Below are 21939 nucleotides of genomic sequence, written 5' to 3'. Positions count from 1 at the left end.
TTCATGTTTTGAAGCCTTTTATGATGATTTGAGATGTAAATGGAGCCCATGGACAACTAGAACCATTTAGTTTTGTAATGACTGCTTGGTGGTTTTGGGCTTAAAGTATTTAGATGGTTCTACAGTTGAGGGCCTAAGAACCAATTTTTGAACCAACAACTTATATAAATCAAATGGTTTTTGGGTGGATAATTTAATAGAATTTCATGAGGAATGACTCACATAACACTCCAATGATAGGAATAAAATTGATTTTTTAAATATAAAACTCAGAAATTAATACAATGACATAATATTCTTGGGTATCATATTAATAGGAATAAAATATTTTACATAAAAATTATTTTTTTAAATCATTATTTATTATTTGGTTAGAATCTAGAGAATGTATTTTATTACAAAATAAAATAAAATAATCCACTGCCAAGCATCGGTAGATAAAGCTGTTGAATTTTGGTAGTGATCCCACTCCCACCCCCACTCCCAACAAATAAAAAATTTTCCATTCCCATAATGATTTCTCACTGCCCTTTGTTCAAAGAATCTACGAGGAGGGAGGGAGGGAGGGAGAGATGGACATTTGCAAACTTTTCTTTTTTTCATGCATATGTCATATTTTTTTGACATTTTGATGAAAAACATTTCTTTCAATTTTATTTTTATTTTTTTATATATAACATGAGTATTCGAATCTTTAGTCCAATTAATCTCACAAGTTCATGTATGACGTCTCCTAGACAGTGACTAGATAAACCATTGCCAAGGTAGAAGGAGTGGGCCGACCGAAGTGCACCACAACCCTTTGAAAAGTTCATTAGTCCAGTTGAACCCTAAATATGATTCGTCCAGATTTATACTTATCATATACTTAATTTTTTAATCTAACAATAATATATATATATATAATTGTCGACGTTCAATTTCAGCCGACCCCGATTCGTCTTGGGTTGTGGTGAGTAAGTTCAAAGTGCCAAGGAAAAGAAAACAAAGATCTCGGACGTGAATCGACACCAGAATTTTTTACATGGTTCGGATAAAATGATACATATTCCACGACCGCACTCTGATTATTCCTTCAGAATGGTGGTGTCTGATTATTCTCTCTGTCCTCGCCCCTTATGATATCTATGATTCTTATTTATACTGAGGGGTTTTTACAATTTAGATAACATATAGAAATACAATGATTACATAATAGGGGACAAACAACCCTTATCGTCTACACAAAATCGTGAGTGAGATCTTCATTACGAGAGGCATGGGCTGTTGCAGATAAAGTGAATAGTCCATACCTTTGACTTTTCAGCAACTTTACCACTTATGCGAGCTGACGATTTTAGGTCAGCGACCTAGGAGGTCCAGCGAACTGAGGGTTTTATAGTAAGCCCGTTAGTCGATCCTTGAGAGCTCGTTAGGGGGTTTTACTAGGAGCTCGCAAGATGCTTGCTTTACGGACTTTGGGTTTTGGTGGTGTATGGATTTCTTTTGACGAGGTTGCCGGGATTTTCTATGCTCTGGGTGATTAGGCCGGCCCATTAGACTGAGTCTGGCCCATAAAAGGGTGATGCGGGAATAACGTATAACAATAATAATGTTAATCATTGTTATTAGATAATGTTTATTAACAAATATATGGATTGAAAAAATATGAGATATGAAAAATATTTGAAAATTTCTATTTGTAGCAACATATTTTGTTCTTCAGAGCTATTTTTTATTTAATAAAAAATAACCTAAAAAGAAAACTCATTTTTACTCTTGTAAGTATGTAATCACATTATATCAATCTATCTTCCCGCATTTTATAAATAAAAAAAATTCAATGCTTTCCTAATTTTAAAGTTTGAAAGAAAGCAAAACTTTCGAATTCTAAAATTTGTTCTTCCTAACGTTTGAACTTTAGAGTTTGAAAATTTTATTTTCTCCCAAATTCTAAAGTTGAGGAGAAAGCATTATTTTCGAACCCTTAAATTCGAGGAAATGCAATTCTCCCGACCCAAAGTTGGGGAGAAATGCTTTCTCCTTTTGTTTATCATCTTCCTTTTTATTTCATCGCGTCTGGCAGCTGATTTTTTTAATAAATTAATATAATATATTATATCAATTAGGCAGGCAGTACCTTTCCCACAAATCAATCTTCCCAGCCCTTTGTCTTCCACTTCATAATATAATATTGTATAATGCTTCCTCAAGGCTCTCAATTTTTTTCTTTCCTGATTTCCACTCAATTGAAGCCATCAGCCGAATTACAATTTCAAGTAGTTTTCGGGAGAATGCAATTCTCCCAAAGCCTAGAGTTTGAAAAAAAAAAAAAAAACAAAAAAAAACCTCTCAGAATTCTAGAATTCAAGCGTTAGGAAGAACAAATTTTCTAAACTCTAGAGTTAGAAAATTTTACCTTCCTAAAGTTAAAGAAACATCGAATTTTTTTTATTTATAAAATGCAAGAAAAAAGAGTGATATAATATGGTTTCATATTTAAAAGGGTAAAAATGAGTTTTATTTTTAGGTTATTTTCATCCTATTAAATTTTAGTAGAAAATGACTCTAAAGAGCAAACCATGTTGCTGCAAATAGAATTTTTGAAATATTTAAAAAAAAATACTTTTCATTATATTTGTTAAATTTATTTGGTAGCCCTTGAAAATGAAATCATGAAATGATCAACATAACACTAAGAAATATTTTAAGATTTTTATCAAACTATTTATTATTATAATTCATAATTTAGAGCAATGGTTAGTATTATTAATTATGAAATATATCACATGTTGTCTCTTGGGGTTGCCCCAGTAGCCAGCAAGGAGTGATGGACGATCTGAATTTTCAGATTCGAATTCACTCTTTATACAATTACTGTGAATTATACTTAAATTTATTTCTCAAGAAAAAATTATGAGACCGAGCAATGGGGCCATCCCAAATATATCACATGTTTTTAAATAATGGTTAGGGTGGAATAGATCTATTGACAAAAAGTCGGCGTATAATAAATGTATTTTATTTTAAAATAAAATGTATTTATTATACTTTCATTAATAAATATTAGTAATAAATGAGTAAAGTTGTTGCTAAAATCAATTATCATTTAGAGTTTATAAATTCAAATTTTATTAATGCAATTAATATTTTATTTTTTAAATAAAATATAAAAAAGGGTATTTTATAAAATTTTTATTGAGATGCCTTTATAATATCAGAATTTAATATTTATTTATATAAACAGACACGTATGCTGATAAAAATATGAAAAAAAAAGAAGCCTAAAAGTGAAATGGTTGAACAGTCTGATTCAATGAAACTGAAAAATGGCCCTTTTTTGATATTTTAATATTGATATAAGTGGGTTTTAGGGTCGGGTCGGGCCGGGCATAATGAAAAGGAATGGAGGAGAGGGTGAGAGAGGGGGTGGAGTGGAGATTGACGTAAATCCGACACCTAAAAGCATTAACAAGTAGATGAGTGGTCTATAAATAATATTAATAAGTTAAGGGGTAATAGTTAAAAGATAATAAATAGATTTTATTTTTAGGAAACATATATAAGCTATTGTATTTTAATTTTATTTTTAAGATTTAAATAATTTTATTAAATAATTTAAAATAAAATATATTTATCATAAACTAATATAATAAAATAAAATATATTTTATTTTTAATGGGATGCGGTGATCGCATTGCATTCGGGGGCAGGTGGGCACTCAATATATTCATTATTATTATTATTATTATTAATTACTAATGATTAGGGAGAGGGCGTATCTGTCTTTTTATCTATCCATCCATCAATCAATCAACAATCAATCGGCCAGGATTCCCTCTCCTATTCTAATTCCATTCTAGCTACTAATGAATGGATATTTGGCCGCCTTTCCATATTACACATCACTTCGATTCGACGCCTCGGAAAATGACTCCTCTCTCCCACTCCTACCTAATGGCTAATGCATCATCCCCTTCACGTGAGCTACCTTAAAAATGGCACGAATAGTAAATACTACTGGGCCAGGGTGGCAAATTCGGTAACAAAGTACAGGTAGGTACGTGCGTACGGCACGGCCTCATATCCCAAATTTTAAAAGCTTGTGCCGGGAGTGGAAGGAAGAAAAAAGAGGCGTTTGCTTCTAGATGAAATTGGGCGCACCCACCCTTGCCCCGTAAGACCGCTGCCTGAACAGGACGAACAAAAGGCCAAATTAAGGTAAGATAGATGCGTATGTATGTATGTATCTTAGTTGTCAGACTCAGGGAGGGGGAATGGCACAAATCTGAGAATAAACGCGCGCTTCTCGCCATCCTTTCAGTCTACGTCAATCTTTAATGGCGAGAAGGAAGCTATCCTCACGTTCCGCGCCTACGTCATCCCCTCTCTCTCTCCCTCTCCCTCTCTACGTGTGTGTGTGTATATATATGTATATATATTTGTATTCAGTTCAGCCTTCTCTGCCGTGGACTGGACATTCGCAGCGCGGCGGCCGGCGGGACACTGCTCTCCTTTTAGCATCGCGAGCTTCTAATTTTTTAATTCATCGCTATTTGAATCCTTGCCGTCGTCTTTAATTTGCTGATCATCGTTGCTCCTCCCGCTGATTAATAGCCAGAGGTAATCTGTGTTTAAACTTGAGTTTGGTCATGTTGAACGTACGGTTCGGGATGGATAGGCTAACTATGTGGCTTGCGATAGGACAGTGACTCACTCGATTCCTAGAAAACTTGAACTGATGCATTAGGAGTTATCCTTTTTTTTTTTAGTCAGATCAGATATTTAGCCTTTTTAATGATTTTATTCTTTTTTTTTTTAATTTTTTTGAGTGAGTGATTTGGTTGGAAGTTGTTCTGAGTATCTGATCCGCGAGGGAGCGACAGAATTTTTGCTTGAATTTTCTTTGAGTTTTTGAAGATTTGACTTGCACAGGTTGTTGACTTTAGAGTGTCTGTTTTCTGAGTATCAATAAATTGATAATATTTTTTATTGCATAAAATTCTTTGCAGTCGAGGCTGAAATTTACACGAAAATTTTAAATGATGCAAAATGTCTTTAAGCTGTACTCTTATTTTCATGATCATAAATTGTTTTTTCTTTCTTGGGCTGATTTTTTAATGAAATTTGTGGTTGTTTGAGTGAGTCTGTTGGAGGTTGATCTGCTTGGGAGTAGTAGAAGTTTGCTGGACCTTTCCCTGAATTATCGGGATTGGATTTTCATGAGCTTTGTTCATTGGTTTTCACTGAAACTTTCTGTTTAGCAACTTGATTTTGTAGGATTGTTGAATTCGGTGTGTCTGTGGTCAAGTTATAAAATGCACCACATTTATTGCAGATAATTCTTGGCAGAGTAGCGCTGAAATATCTAAGAAACTTTGGATTGATGCAATAGGAGTTTAATTTATTGCTTTTTAGATCTTTTTTTTTTTTTTTTTCCTCTTTTGTTACTCAATTTTTGGATTTGAATGGGTGGTTCTATTGGAAGTTATTCAGAGTAATGGATCTGTTTAGGACGGTACATTTTTTCTTGAGTTTTGATTTGGAATGAAAGATATTATTCTTGTAAGTATAACTTGGACTTGATGAGCATGGATAAAGGTATCTGGTGGAATTTCCTGTTTTAGTTTGTTGTAGGATTGTTTACTTCAACGTACGTGGTTGAAGTAAAAATAGATCGAACTTCTTGTAGAAAATTCTTGGCTGAAAATTCTATCTTTTTTAACTTTGAACTGACAGCATTACTTGTGATCGGCTTGTAAGTAAGCTTATTTAATTAGCTATTGCTGTTTTTTTTTTTTTTCATTCTTTTTCGACCAAGATTTTCAATATTTTTCAACTTTTTACCTTCAGTTTGTACCTTCAATTATTTTACAAATTATCAAAATGAAAAAAAAAAAGCTATTAGATAATGTACTAGCTACCAAAATAAGCTAACCATATGCTTGTTAAAACTATGGGAAATATGTAGTGATGCAACAGGAGTATAACATCCACCTGGCTGGCTTCTCTTCTTGTAATTACTGTGCCTATTCAAGCAATAGAATTCTATGTCCTTCTAATAAGTCATCACCATTTCATCTCCCCATTTGCTCATATGCTTCTTTTCCTTTCTTTTTTTTTTTGTATTTTTTTCTTTTTTAGGAGGTGGTGGTTGGGGTTTTTTATCATAACATTTGTTTTCCATCTCAAAACATCAAATGAGGTCATGAAATCAAAATCAATGGCAAAAGAATTTCTTTATCTGAGTTGGGATGATCATTAATCCTTTCTAAATTGGTCTTTATTTTCTTCTTGTGCTACATATGAAGCTATAAATAGAATACAAATTTTTTATTCTTCGTAAGTTTGTTTGGATATTTGCAAACTGATAAGTTTTTTGTTGCATAAAGACATGTGACTGGTTAATGCATAGTGAACCAAGTTGGAATCTTGGAGCAGCTAGAGATACTTAGGGATGTCTCCCAGTTGATTGCCTTCATCTTTATAACATTGAATCTGTATTTGAACATAGTTTGCTGGACTGAGTGATGCAATTGGAAAGGCTAGAAATTAATTTCCATCCTCACTACAATCATTTTAATAAATTAGTACAATTCAGCGTGCTTTGCTGGATTTGTTTTGAGAAGAAATGGAGATATCATCTTGGATTTCATTTATAATAATTACCACTTGAATTGCTCCCTAGGTCACGGATTTCAATTTCTTCAGTTAAAAGTTTTATGAACTCTACCATGGACGTTTCCGGCTATGGTTCTTAAACACTAGCAGGAATAATTTTAGTGTGGAAATGGTACACTACTCAACTAAAGACATCAATTTCCAAATGTTGGGTCCATTCCTGATATAAAAATGTACCTTGAGTTCTTTTAGGCACGATTATTTTTCGTTGATTTACATTATGAATTAAATGAAGTACTATAATTTAAACATTACAATTAAACATTTTTCTTTTTCTTTTCATCTTTTTGCAGTCATCAATGGATTCTTGTTCTTTTCCTTTTTATCTTCTCCTCACTTTCCTCTCCCCTGGCCCATTTTATCTGTGCAATCTGCTTAGATCATAAAAATGCCGTACATATTTAATTCTACTCAAATCTTTTTGCATCCCTTTGTAGATCCAAAGGCTGTTGTGCAATAAATATTAATTATTTCCTATATTTATTCCTCACAACCTTAAATTATTTCTTGCACAACTTGAGTTTTGGTTGGATCTTTGAATTAAGTGAGAGTAACACTTGGGAAACAGTCCAGGCTTGTCTTTATAACTGGCACTGCTAGTGGAGTTACAGAAATTTTAGGAGCCAATTAGTTTGTGGAGGAGGATAAGTGCTTCTAATCATGGGATACTCACTTTTTGGCCAGTTGGATTATTATGTGTGTGGTTTTAAGTCATAATTGAAGGTGAAAAGATGGTGCTAGCCATTAAACTTTTAAAGGCATAATTGGATAAACCTTCCAACGTTTGATCAGTTTGGAATATGTGTCAGTTAAGGAATATGTATTGTAATCAATTTTTGGATATACCTACCTTATACCTGTTTGTGCTCCTTATACCTACCTTTATTGCTGCTACCTTCTTCTATAAATAGATTGCCTTTGTACATTTTTCATCACACAGAATATACAAGCATTCTTCTCCCAACCGTGTTTTCACATGGCATCAAAGCTCTATTTCCATGAGGTCTGATTCAAGTCTTGTCATGTGTGCTTCTCCCCTTTTTCATTTGTTGTGCATTCTTGTTTTTTGTATTGATGCATCCATATTGATTTGCAAGTTGCATGTGATTGGGTATAAAGTCTCGAGTCCCTTTCCTAACAAATTAAGCTTTTGGAACAAGTGGGCACTTGTACATAATAAGTAATGAAATTAGTTGAGAGGCAAGGAATGCAAGAGAGGAGGATGACGACTAATTGCTTAATGATTTTTTAGATATTTGAATAGTAGCATTCAATTAGGAAATGTGGTTAGTCATTTACACCAACAAAGGCAGGCTTATTTATTACCTTTAGAAACTGGAATCACTGAGATTACCTTTATTTAGCAGTTCGGGACATCTACTAGAAGAAAGCTTCAATATAGATGTTTGGCATGACGTGATCAGTTCAATTAGTACAATATAAGTGAAGTAAATGAACTAAGTGCATCCTGTTTTGTTTGACGTTTCTATGTCTATATTGTTTATGCAAGTATGGTCATATTACTTTCAATTTGCTTAGCTGAATAATAGTCTCTGGAAGTCTGGCTCCAAATCAGTTTTTATCTGCAGATGAAGTTTTATTAATTTGCCCTCCTTTTTCCCCTGAAAATAAATGAATATTTCTTTTGTGCTAACTGCTAATAATAATTGTCTCAAGAAAATTTATTTTCTTAAGAAGATAAAACTTTTGCTTTTGACACTGAAGCACATCATTTCCTTTGGTGAAGTCTGCACAGTAAAGATTCAAAGTATAAACTGGAAAAATAGATGACAATGTCTCCAACCAGCAAAGCAGACAAGAAAGCAGTTCTTGATGCAGGAGCTTGGATTTTCAACATTGTTACTTCTGTTGGGATTATTATTGTCAATAAGGCCTTAATGGCTACTTATGGTTTTAGCTTTGGTGAGTTTCCTAAAACCAAACTTTCTGGATGTTTTTTGATTAATCTCTCTCCCATTCTCTACATGTGCGACATGTTATTTTTTGTGCTAATTTTGCCATGCAATAGTACAATTAGTCATTTACACCAATTTAAAAAAAAAAATTATGCTTTTTAAAAGCCTTTTTTTGTAATCAAATATTGGTAAGTGTTAAATTATTGATCACCCACTCATCTAAAAGTTTAAACTACTACGGTGAGAGATAAAGACACTTTTGGGAGGACTTAGGTGACTTGAATGGCCATATGGGCGAAGAAATGAATGGTATAGAGAGATGCATGGAGGTCATGGCTTTAGAGAAAGAAATAATAAATGCTTAGATTTTTCATGCTATATGATCTTGTTCAGAGTAAAAATAATAATATAAAAGATAAAATTAACTCTCTATCCAATGACTTAACCTTTTTGATGAAAGGTGGTTAATAATTTAATATGGTATTAGAATAGGCAAAAGTCTTAAGTTCAAACTTCATTGCTAACCTAACACTTAAAATGTTGCATGTGTTTAGACCAATTATGCACTGAAGCTTGGCCACAAGTGAGGGGGGCATGTTGTGGTAAGATGTGAAAAAGCCAAAGATCTCCTCCACTTGTTCTAACACATGTTTATGCTCCATGAGCCGTCTCTTAGCCTATACATGAGCAATTTGAACTCCTTTCTTCTCTAAGACCCTTTATAAGGCTTTTCTAGGGACTTTCTCTTAAGCTTTTCTAAATTTATAAAAACCATTCTTTTGTTTATCTCTATATCTTTCCATAAAGCACCATCATAGATGGATAGTTTCCATTTTTGACCTATGAAACATGTAACCAAATTGGTTCTCAGGGACCTTGGTTTGTCTTCTTAACCTTTGCTCAATCACTTTTCTTCAAAATTTCATAGTGTGGCTCATTAGCTTGATTTCTTTGTAATTTTTGTTGCTTTTGAATATCTCCTTTATTCTTATAAATAAGTATTAGAGTGCTCCTTCTCCATTCGTCGAGCATTATCTTTGATTCAATGATCAGATCGAATAGTTACGTTGGCCACAAAGTACCTCTTTCCCCCATGCATTTCCATGCTTTGAAAACTTTTATGTATGATATGAGATTTATAATAGTCTTAAAGATGGTATGATCATGAATAGAGATGATTGGTGAGGTAGAATCCATATAGCCAATTCCACCTAGTGGGTTTAAGGTGTCGTGGTGTTGTGTTATTATTTTTACCGTCAACAATAGTAAAGGAAAAATACCATGCCAGACTAGTGTTCCTATCCGAAGACTGAATTTGTAGCTTGTCTAACACAATGGAGATGATTGATGTTTTGTTAATGTTATATTTTCAATCTAACTTGTTTATGTTATATTTTCAATCTTCTGTTTTCACTGTTGAATACAACATTGATTCCTTTTTCTTTTTTGAATCTGAATGGTTTTGTAGCTTCTATTACTCTACACTATTGCAACTTAGTATTTATTTTTTGTTTTATTCTGCAGCTACAACATTAACTGGTCTGCATTTTGCCACAACCACTTTGATGACTCTGGTACTTAGATGGCTGGGGTATATCCAGGCTTCCCATCTACCTGTATCTGACCTTCTGAAATTTGTTACATTTGCAAACTTTTCTATTGTTGGAATGAACGTGAGTTTGATGTGGAATTCTGTGGGATTCTATCAGGTTAGATACAATGGACTGCTGGACTTGAAGTCCTTTTGCTGTCACAGAATGTTGAGGCTAACAGTTTTGTTGTTTGCTTTTTGATGTATCTTTCAGATTGCAAAGCTGAGTATGATCCCTGTGTCTTGTTTTCTGGAAGTTGTCTTGGACAAGGTGCGATACTCAAGGGACACCAAACTTAGCATAGTGTTGGTTCTCCTCGGTGTTGCTGTCTGTACCGTTTCTGATGTCAGTGTCAATGCCAAGGGTTTTATTGCTGCATTTGTGGCAGTTTGGAGCACTTCTCTTCAGCAGTATGTAAGTCATTTTTCTGTGTGTAGACTGTGTAGTCCATCATAAGCATTGTTAAGCTGCTTCATCATGTATAATTTGATTATGGAGATCTTTTATGCACCTAATAAGAATTTTCACGTCTCTTTTATATCCGTTTGTGAAATTATGAATTATTATCCCATTTATTGATTGGTGCATCTGATTCAGTTGTTTCATTACTCTACTTGAATGCAGTACGTTCATTCCCTTCAAAAGAAGTATTCACTTGGATCTTTCAACCTGTTAGGGCATACTGCACCAGTACAAGCTGCGTCTTTGCTGGTATCAGGGCCGTTTGTGGACTATTGGTTGACAAATAAAAGGGTTGATGCCTACCACTATACTTTAGCATCCATGGTATGTATTTCAGGATTGTACAAACTCAAGTTTACATAAAAACACTAACTGTATCAACTTATGCGCATCATGGAAACATTTGAGCCTTTATAAGCACCACCTCATGCATTGCAACGCATAGTGATCCATTTCAGTACCTTTTCTTTCTCACTATGCAAAATCATGGAGCCTTCATATTAAATGGACGAAATTTGTCATGTTCCACTACTTGATAGACTTGTAGTCATGCCTGCATCCATAATTAGATCTCTGTTTTAAAACTTGCATCACTGTTTGAGGTGTGATATAAAGTGCAAGCTGATAGCCAAGGAGCACAGACAATTCCTAGAAAGGCACCTTCTCCGTGCCAGACACAGGTCATATGATGACACTGGCTGGAACTTCCTCGCCCAAGTTGGGACTTCCTAGCACAAATGAAGACACTTCAAATCGTGTCCAATTGTCTTATTAAATGCTAATTGGATTCTTCCTAGGCCTCTATAACCTTAGAGTCCTCACATACTTTTTGAGTTTTTTCATCTCAAGTTCATTTTCGTGATGCTTCATACCACAGGAGATGCACGAAGAGAAATCATACGTGCTTCTCTGCATGCTGCTTGACTGTTTACTGAAGTTAATTTTCTGATTTCTGTCCTATGCAGTTTTTCGTAGTCCTATCATGCATCATCGCAATAGGGACCAATCTTAGCCAATTCATCTGCATTGGCAGATTCACAGCCGTGTCCTTCCAAGTGCTAGGCCATATGAAGACCGTCCTTGTCCTGATTTTAGGATTCATTTTCTTCGGGAAAGAAGGTCTTAATCTACAGGTTATCCTAGGCATGATAATTGCAATACTTGGAATGATTTGGTATGGCAATGCCTCCTCTAAGCCTGGAGGGAAAGAGCGACAGATCCTTTCTCCGCAAAACAGCAGACCTGAAAAACAAAACGGATTGTTGAACTCCTCTGAGAATGATGTTGGCGAGGCCTAGTTACTCACTCATAATCCCACTCTCCTGGGAGCTGATTTGAGGACTCCCCTTTACATGGGAAAAGGTCAGATTCATCCCTCTCTTGTCATTATCTTCATGGTAAATTTACAGTATAATTTTTTTGTCTTACCTAATGGTAGTTCATAGCTTGATCTTTAAATTTATTCGAGGAATAAACATTGTAGACATGAAACTTTCCGGTTTCATGTTCAACTTTTGTAATAATTTATTTACAGAAAAAAAACTTTTGTAATAATTTATTTCACGCTGTTAATGAATCCCCACTTTATCATTTTTCCTTTCGGGTGGATATACTTGCCGTTATTGGATTGATAAATTAGTTATATGTCGAGCTCTGATGATAGCAATTAAGCAATGGAAGATACAACCAAATTTATATGTTCTGGAGTAATCTTATCAGCCTCTGGTACTGGTCATTTGTTCTCGCAGAATTTATATACGAAATATGTGCGGTTTATTTCAAAATGATAGAACCCAGAAAGTCTACCAGATTAGAAGTTGTAAAAAAAAAAAAAACTTTGGATATGTCAGTGAAACACTAGTCCCATAACATGTAGGATCTGGAAAAACCGGGGGGAAGGGGGAAGTGAAGCTGATAGATTTGATAAGTCAGTGAAAGTGCTTGATACTGAAACCTGATGCTGCACACGTGCTTCAGGGCCCTCTTCTTCTGCTATGGGTTTATGGGGGGGGGGGGGGGCATATTCCCCACAAGGGGATATTTATTCATGTGTTTGAATATATGATATTATGATGCCTTGATAGCCTTTAATAATCAGAATTGGCCCTGCTCCTATGCAAAGCTTATCAGACAATGAAGGGTGTGGAAGCTATCATCGCATTGATTGATGGGTTTGGTTCTAATGCACTGGCTCTTTTGATCCCAGAAATAGGCCCATCCCACTTTTCCTGGTCCTGGGCGATTTCAATTTGATTCATTAATGATGTTGATTCGTTACACCTACATACTTGTTGCTTCAGTCATGGGTTCATCTTTTTTCCTTGCTGCTTCACTCTTTCTTCCTTGGTTCTATTAAGCCCATTTTGCCAGCGTCACAAAAATTATAAACCAACAGATATCTACGTATCTATGAAGATAAGTGTTAATAATAATAATCATAATAAGATTGTTCTCTGATCTATTTCCTCGTGTCCCTAAAATGTCTTTGAACATTTTTGTAACTGTCTCTCTCTCTCTCTCTCTCTCTCTCTCTTTGTGTGTGTATACAGAGAGAGAGAGAGAGAGAGAGAGAGTTGTCCTCGTAAAGAAACTAGGGGTCTTGAACCCAAACTTTCCTAATTTTGTGTGTATTTTTTGGCAGGATTTATTTATGGTGACTGACTGATTTTCAAGTTTGCAAAACTATAGATCTATTGTTGATTAGTTCCATGTAATGTATAATAATTATATTTGTATTTTATTTTATATTTGTGGTCAGTCAACTATGGAAGCCATTTTGTGTTCTTAAAAAGAGACTAATGGCACATAGTTTAATAATTCAATTAAAACAATTTTGTAATAAGCTTTTAGGCTGCTTTTGGAACCAGGATTATGACAATATTGCGTGGGAGCAGTTAGGTATCAATAATAATAATAATAAAAATCATTATGAGGAGGGTAATATGGTGTTATTTCTATTTTAATTGAATTATTATTATCCCACACCTTTGTGAGACAGGTTTGAGGAGGATGGGGGCGGTTGATTAAGCGGAGATGTGTGACGAGAAATGTGGGATTTGGGCCCTCGTAATTCCAGTTCCAATTCCTGAATCCAGTTTGCTCTTCTTAATCCATCATTTAAAACTTAAGTTCCTAATTAACCAAACATTTGTTATCTTTTCAATGTACAGTAGTAGAAATCAAATAATTATAAGTTGATAAGAGCTTGATGTTTGATATATATATGTGTGTGTATATGTTCACCTCTCTCTCTCTCTCTCTCTCTCTTTGTGAGTGAATTGAGTGAGTGAGTGAGTGAGTGAGTGGAGTGCTCATCTCTAACTAGCTGTGGACAGGCTGGGCTTTTGGTGAGACTCATTTAATTGTGAACAGAGCTCGGCTTGGCCCCCTGGAATTGCATTTCTCTTACAACTCAAATGTAGGCCCATCTCTCTCTCTCTCTCTCTCATATATGAAGAGAAGACTCGTAGTAGTAGTAGTAGTAGTAGTAGTAGTAATAATAATAATAACAGCAATAATTTGGGAGTAGGGTCAGTGGCTAATAATCCTCTCATCTCATCTCAGCTCAGCTTAGCTTAGATCTCTCTCTTTCCACTGATTTTCATAATCCTTCTTTTCTTCGACTTTCAACTTACTTCCAAACCCCATCTTTCAGACCAAAAAGGAAGGCTAACCCCACCCCACCCTTTCCCCAAAACACCAACCCAATCACAAGTTTAATTATTACCTAATCTTCTCTCCCCCCCATTCATCATCCATCATCTCATTCTATTCCATGTAATTTTTTTTTTCTTTAAAAGAAAAACAAAAAGGTTGATGATTTTCCCAATTTATTTGTAGAAAACAAAAGCAAAAAGCAAAAAAGCAAAAGCATTGTCCAAACATAGTATAATTGACTCATAATTAATAATTAAATAATCATTAGCAGATCACATTATCCTGTACAAAATTTTGCTTATGATTATTATCATGTTACTTTATGATTAAAAGATTAATGATTCTATAAACCCATGTACAAAAAATAAATAAATCTCCCTAATCTCCACTAGAAAGTTCTTTTTAAGTACTGGGTCCATCAAATGTTTTTAACTACTTCTCGCTTTCATGGACCCCATCAGACTTCACTCTCTCTCTCTCTCTCTCTCTCTCTGTGTATGTATATATATATATATATATGATTGAATGAATTATGAAACGCATATATATATATATATAGAGAGAGAGAGAGATAAGTAGAGAGAGAGAGGGCAATAATTGAAAGGGAGGGGAGTGTTTGTGCACGTGTGGTGTTGTTTTCAAGTCATTATTTTTCCTTCTTACCCTTTTGGTGAGATGACCAAATACCAATCCTACTAACATGCGCGTGTTGGTGAATAGCAACACGCTCCTTTCACAATTTCAATTCGACATGCCCACCCACCCCCCCACTCCCCACTTTCATACAAAACAAACCCCCCCCCCCCCCCCCATTCATATTTCATATGCCCCCTCCTCCTCTTCTTTATATCCTAAAATAACATTTATGATTCATCTATAATATTATTATTATTATGACTGTAATATTTTTAAATATAATAATGACTAATTTAAATGTTAAAAGATTCACTAAGACACCATACCTCGAGATTGCTAAGAATTTGAAGAAAGTAGGATTATATTATAGGTGGCGATTCATTTTAAAACTCTAATTAATTTAGATAAAATAATAAAAAACTTGAATATGTGTAAATAAGAAGATTGGTAAATATAATCAGAGACTAAGAGTTTTGAGTTACTGGCATTTATGATGGTGCAAAGTGAAGGGGTAGGGGGTGGGGGTCAAAAGTGATTGGATTTAGTACACCGGGTCCAAGGTGAGCTTGCCCCATCGTCACCACCACCACGCTGGACAGGTGCACGTGTCAGATAGCAGATGGTGGGTCCCATTTGAATTCAATTAAATATATATATATATTATATATATTTTTTCTAAATTTTCGGTGGCTATTTGTTTCTGTATATTTTCAGTGCCAGTGCCATTTCCATGACATTATTGCTCAGGAATGGATGAGGGAGGGACGGGAGTGGGGACACTTGGCTCAATTTCAACACACTTCTTCTTGGGTCCCACAACTAATAATTATATATATATATGATATTTAAACATCATACTTTTATTTTTCTTATCTATAAAATAAAAACCTTAATATCTAAATGATATTTAATATATATATATATCAATATTTCACGCGTGCGAGTACGATTCTGCCCCCCACCCACGTGCCATGACAGCTGGCACTCGTGAATGACGAAACTGCCCTTCCGAGTTTCAAAACACACACACACACACAACAGACTAGACTGCACTGCAGAGGCACCGCAGTTAAAATTAAAAAGACTCTGTTTTTTTTTTTTTTTTTTTTTGGCCAGGTCGCCTATTCATGTGTGTCTTTTGACGTTAATACCCTTCCGAGCCTCGAAGAAGGGAGATCTCCCTCTCTCTGACTCTCACGTGGTAGATTATTTATTTACATTTACATTTACATTTATGAGTATTACTGCTGCTGTGGTCTGAAAGGAGGGAGGGAGGGAGGGAGAGGAATTATCCGGTATCCCAAGTGTACCATCATCCCAGTCTAATCAGGCCCGTTGAATACAGCGACGGCTAGGATTCGTTTTGGCGTTGGGCCTGCCTGCCTGGAGCTTGCAGTACGATACGACGCTGTCACTTTGCATGCATCGGACGGACGGACGGACAATAATTCTGAATGTCGTCGAGACCCACCCGACCCGGTCGCACGTGTGCTTCACTCCCTAATCTAGCCAAAATATCTACTTATATTATTAGGGTATTTTAAATTAATTTTTTTCATTAAAATGTTAAGAAGGGATGAATAGAAGGAGGAATCTGTGTGGTATTACTACTACTACTACTACTACTATTAGAAGAGACAAAGACAAAGACAGCCATAGATCGCACGCGCCCACTTCCTCCATACTTATCTCGTCATAAACAGGAGGAGAATTAGACAAACACATAATTAGGATTCTCACACTTATTATAATAATTGCTCTATTTTAATATATATATATATATTGATTAGCTTATAATTAATTACCATTTACAATAATAATAATAATAATAATAATAATAATGGTAGATTGGTCATGGGGTCACATGGACATGGACATGGGCATTGGGCATGGTATGTGAAGGAAGACCAGCTGTCTTCTCTCTCTCCTCTCCCTCTCCCTCTCCTTCTGCTTCTCCTTCCCCCATCCTCACTCCTTTCTCTTGACTCTCTCTCTCTCTCTCTCCCTCTCCTCCTCCTCCGCCTGGCTTCTCCTCCTCAGCTCCTCTCCCTCTCGACATCTACCGAGCCCGGCTGCTTCTCTCTAATGGTGGAAGCTGACATGAAAGTCTGAAAGAGATTAACCCTGTTAGTTTGGTCTTCTTCCCCTTCATTATTTCAACCATGATAACTCTCTGCACCAGCAGCAGTGCTCATCACAAGTGCCATTTCCAGAGCTCTTCCGGAAACCTACTGCTTCTACCTGTGCTTCTCTTCTATCTCTCTCTGAGTCTCAGCCCTTCGACTTCCTCGGCGGCCAATCTGGCCGGCCTCTACAAAGACTCCCAGCAGCTCCTCAGCTTCAAAGCCTCGCTCCCCAATCCAAACCCTCTTCCCAACTGGCTCCCCACCACCTTTCCCTGCAACTTCTCCGGCGTCTCCTGCAAGAACTCCCGCGTTTCCGCCGTAGACCTCTCCCACCTCCACCTCAACGCCGACTTCTCCGCCGTCGCCAACATCCTCCTCCCTCTCCCCAATTTGGAGGCTCTCTCCCTCAAGTCCGCCAACCTCTCCGGTTCCCTCTCTTTATCCCAATGCGGCGCCCTTCTGAGCCAACTAGATCTGGCCGATAACGCCCTCTCCGGCTCCGTTTCCGCCTTGTCCAGCTTTTCAGCTTGCTCTAGCTTGAGCTCTCTCAACCTTTCCACCAACTCCTTGGAGTTCAACTTCCAAAACAAGGGCCATTCCGGTGGATTGGGCTTGAAGTTGGCGGTGTTGGATCTTTCGTACAACAAGATTTCCGGCCAGAACGTCGTTTCCTGGCTGTTCTCCGCCGGCTGCGGCGGGGTTAAGTTCTTGTCATTGAGAGGGAACAAAATCTCCGGCGAGGTTCTGGTGTCGGAGTGCCAGAGCCTGGAGCACCTGGACCTCTCCGGCAACAATTTCACGGCCGCGTTTCCTTCCTTCGGCGACTGCACGGCTCTGCAACACCTCGATTTGTCTTCGAACAAGTTTTCGGGCGACGTGGCCGCCTCTCTCTCCGCGTGCAAGAGCCTCTCCTTCCTGAACCTGACCAACAACCAGTTCACCGGCGCCGTTCCGGCTATAAAAAGCGGGGCTTTGCAGGTCCTCTACCTCTCCAACAACGACTTTCACGGCCAAATACCGGCGTCTCTCGCCGGGTCCCTCTGCTCAAGCCTCGTGGAGCTGGACCTTTCCAACAACAATTTGTCCGGCACCGTGCCGGAAACCCTGGCCTCCTGCTCGGCTCTGGAATCTCTGTACATCTCTCACAACAACTTTTCCGGTGATTTACCGATTAGCACTTTCCTCAAGATGGAGGGGTTGAAGAATATTGGATTGGCTTTCAATGATTTTAGAGGCGCATTGCCTGGTAGCTTCTCAAAGATGACAAATTTAGAGTCTTTGGATGTGAGTTCCAATAGGCTTTCAGGGCTAATCCCATCCGACCTTTGCCAAGATCCTAGAAACAGCTTGAAAGTTCTCTATCTCCAGAACAATATGTTCATTGGTTCAATACCGGATAGCCTTAGCAACTGTTCCCAACTGGTTTCTCTTGATCTGAGCTTCAATTACCTCACCGGCACCATCCCTGCAAGTCTGGGTTCCCTCTCCAAGCTTCGTGATTTGATGCTTTGGTTGAATCAGCTTCAGGGGGAGATCCCAGAGGAGCTCATGCATGTTCAGACTCTGGAGAATTTGATTCTTGATTTCAATGAGTTGTCTGGGAAGATCCCTTCTAGCTTGAGCAACTGCACCAATTTGAACTGGATTTCGCTCTCCAATAACAAGTTGAGCGGGGAGATTCCGGCCTCATTGGGTGGCCTGGAGAATTTGGCAATCCTTAAGCTCAGTAACAACTCCATCTCTGGTCCAATTCCAGCGGAGCTCGGGGATTGCCGCAGCCTGATATGGCTGGATCTCAACACCAATTTATTGAATGGGACTATTCCCCCTTCCCTTTTCAAGCAATCCGGGAACATAGCCGTGGCCTTGCTTACCGGGAAGAGGTACGTCTATATCAAGAATGATGGGAGCAAGCAGTGCCATGGGGCCGGGAATTTGCTCGAGTTTGGAGGCATCAGACAAGAGCAGCTCAACAGGATTTCGACGAGGCATCCCTGCAATTTCACTCGAGTCTACAGAGGTATCACCCAACAAACTTTCAATCACAATGGATCCATGATTTTGCTTGACCTTTCATACAACCTGTTGGAGGGTAGCATTCCAAAGGAGCTCGGCTCCATGTACTATCTCTCCGTATTGAACTTGGGGCATAACAATTTCTCCGGTTCCATTCCTCCTGAGCTTGGAGGCATGAAGATGCTTGCAATTCTTGATCTTTCCTATAACAGGCTTAATGGGCTGATCCCACAGTCACTGAGTGGCCTTGCAATGCTCGGCGAGATTGATTTTTCTAACAACAATCTCTCTGGAGTGATTCCTCAATCAGCCCCATTCGACACCTTCCCTGATTTCAGATTCGGGAATAATTCCGGGTTATGTGGGTACCCTCTCCCTGTCTGTGGGGCGGATTCTAGTTCGAGCTCGAGCAGCCAACATCAGATGTCTCACAGGAAACAAGCATCGCTTGCCGGGAGCGTGGCTATGGGGTTGTTATTCTCCCTCTTCTGTATATTTGGTGTGATTCTAGTTGCCATTGAGAGCAAGAAAAGGAGGAAGAAGAAGGAAGCGGCCCTGGAAGCTTATATGGAAGGTCATTCCCATTCGGGCAATGCAAATTCGAGCTGGAAGCTGACCAGTGCTCGTGAGGCCTTGTCGATCAATCTTGCCACATTCGAGAAGCCCCTAAGGAAGCTCACATTTGCAGACCTCCTCGAAGCCACAAATGGCTTCCACAACGACAGCCTCATAGGGTCTGGCGGCTTTGGCGACGTTTACAGAGCCCAGTTGAAGGACGGTAGCATTGTAGCTATCAAGAAACTGATACACATTAGCGGACAAGGCGATCGCGAATTCACTGCAGAAATGGAAACCATTGGGAAAATCAAGCACCGAAACCTCGTCCCCCTGCTGGGGTACTGCAAGGTAGGGGAGGAGCGGCTTCTGGTGTACGAGTACATGAAGTATGGAAGCCTTGAAGATGTGTTGCACGACCGAAAGAAAATAGGGATCAAGCTGAACTGGGCTGCTAGAAGGAAAATCGCGATTGGGGCCGGGAGGGGATTGGCTTTCCTTCACCATAACTGCATTCCTCACATAATTCACCGGGACATGAAGTCCAGCAACGTGCTGCTGGACGAGAACTTGGAGGCCAGAGTGTCCGATTTTGGCATGGCGAGGCTGATGAGTGCAATGGACACTCATCTGAGCGTCAGCACATTGGCCGGTACACCCGGCTACGTACCTCCCGAATACTACCAGAGTTTCAGGTGCTCCACAAAAGGCGACGTGTACAGCTATGGCGTAGTCCTGCTGGAGCTGCTGACCGGGAAGCAGCCAACGGACTCGGCTGATTTTGGGGACAACAACCTCGTGGGGTGGGTGAAGCAGCACGCCAAGACAAGAATAAGCGATGTATTTGACCCGGAGCTGTTGAAGGAGGACCCCAGCCTAGAAATTGAGCTGCTCCAACACTTGAATGTGGCATGCGCTTGCTTGGACGACCGGCCACTTAAACGCCCAAACATGATACAAGTGATGGCAATGTTCAAGGAGATCCAAGCCGGGGGGTCGGGGATCGATTCCATGTCCACCATAGCGGGAGAGGATGCAAGCTTTTGCGGGGGAGTAGAGATGAGCATAAAAGAGGGGAACGAGCAACAGCAGCTGGGTGGCAAGCAATAGCAATAAGCAGTGGCAGTAGCAGTACCAGTACCAGTGCAGCCTTAGGGGGCAAATTTTCCACAAGAAGAAGAAGAAGAAGGAGGAGGATCCTTGCATTGAAGCGGGAAGAAGACAAGTCAAAGGGAGCCACTTACCACTGTGCCATCATCAATTCAATGTATTTTTACATCTTACTTAAATGTATGTAGCTTTAGCTAGCCATGGTAGATTTGCTTGGGATTATTAATTAAATTAATGTTTGTTAATAGAGAGATTAAAAGAAGGAAGCAGGTTGAGGGGGGAGGAGAGAAAAAAGAGTCTGCTGAGGCCTCCTCGTGTTGTAACACTGTACAGAATGATGATGATCAAAGTCTTGAGTTGTTATTGCAATTGTTTGTTTGTCTGTCTGTTTGTTTGTTTGTTTGTTTGTGTGTGTGTTGTTTACTTGAGGAGATAAAGAGTCCTTTAAAGAAAGCAAAGCTGTTGGATCTGTGACCTCATTGTGGGCTGTTCTTTCAGCCTTTTCTTTGCCCTTCTTTCCTTCCTTCCTTGATCATACCCCCATCCCTCCCTCTCCATTTTGTTATTATCAAATTGTCAGATGTGTCCCACTATTCATGTACAAGCAACTACCCCCATCACCCACCCTTCTTCCTCTATATGACTGACTTTCTTTTGTATTCTTCTAGCCCCCATGAGTCTTTTTTTTTTCTCCATGTCTTAGTCCATTACATGATTCTTAGTTTTTTCATTAAGCATAAGACTTACCCATCACTCGTATGCTAATTAATAATGATTCACTTCTTTAGCAAAAACTAAATAAAAACTTGCATATTGCATCTAAGCTCGATCTAATTTTTAATTAAAAAAAAAAAATCTAATCTTATCCTTTTAATTTTGAATCTCAGATCCCAAGGTCTTTTCTAATTTGCCAACTCACCTAAATCTACCACAATATTATTTTAATGGATCTTCCAAAGCTGTCCTTTAATTAATTAATTAATTAACCTTGTTGTAATTAATGGGATATAAAAAATAATCATACTTATATTACACAATAATATATCCTAATCATATTATATTTCTCACTATATTCATACTAACCATTCAATTACTTTAGTGCTGCAAAACTGAATGGTCATTTTTTGTTTAAAAAATTATTATTATTTTAATTATTATATAGATATTTTTTAATAAAAAATGTTATAAAATATAAATAATATTAGAGAT

The 21939-nt window shown here is 37.9% G+C and overlaps 2 protein-coding genes across 4 annotated transcripts; both read left to right on the top strand.

Annotated features, from left to right (window-relative positions):
- Positions 1-4065: 4065 nt before the first annotated feature.
- Positions 4066-12220, top strand: LOC127798763 (UDP-rhamnose/UDP-galactose transporter 6-like). Of its 3 annotated transcripts, none has more exons than XM_052332360.1 (6): positions 4066-4200; positions 8408-8583; positions 10101-10285; positions 10382-10582; positions 10793-10954; positions 11596-12220. In XM_052332360.1, exons 2-6 carry the CDS (start codon positions 8448-8450, stop codon positions 11926-11928), a joined length of 1017 nt encoding a protein of 338 aa, XP_052188320.1. In that variant the 5' UTR covers positions 4066-4200; positions 8408-8447; the 3' UTR covers positions 11929-12220. The 3 variants fall into 3 exon arrangements, with proteins under 3 accessions (XP_052188320.1, XP_052188319.1, XP_052188321.1); XM_052332359.1 differs by lacking the exon at positions 4066-4200 and adding an exon at positions 4211-4602; XM_052332361.1 differs by lacking the exon at positions 4066-4200 and adding an exon at positions 4211-4602 and having other exon boundaries at positions 8386-8583.
- A 4592-nt stretch (positions 12221-16812) lies between these two features.
- LOC127799537 (systemin receptor SR160) lies at positions 16813-21099 on the top strand. The gene has a single exon (XM_052333653.1). The coding sequence runs from the start codon at positions 17086-17088 to the stop codon at positions 20728-20730; it is 3645 nt and encodes a 1214-aa protein (XP_052189613.1). The 5' UTR covers positions 16813-17085; the 3' UTR covers positions 20731-21099.
- Positions 21100-21939: the final 840 nt, after the last annotated feature.

The sequence above is a fragment of the Diospyros lotus genome, chromosome 4 (genome assembly GCF_014633365.1).
Source record: "Diospyros lotus cultivar Yz01 chromosome 4, ASM1463336v1, whole genome shotgun sequence".
Taxonomy (NCBI): Eukaryota; Viridiplantae; Streptophyta; class Magnoliopsida; order Ericales; family Ebenaceae; genus Diospyros; species Diospyros lotus.
Note: the sequence above shows the minus strand (reverse complement) of the source record. Positions and strands in the feature narration are given on the sequence as shown.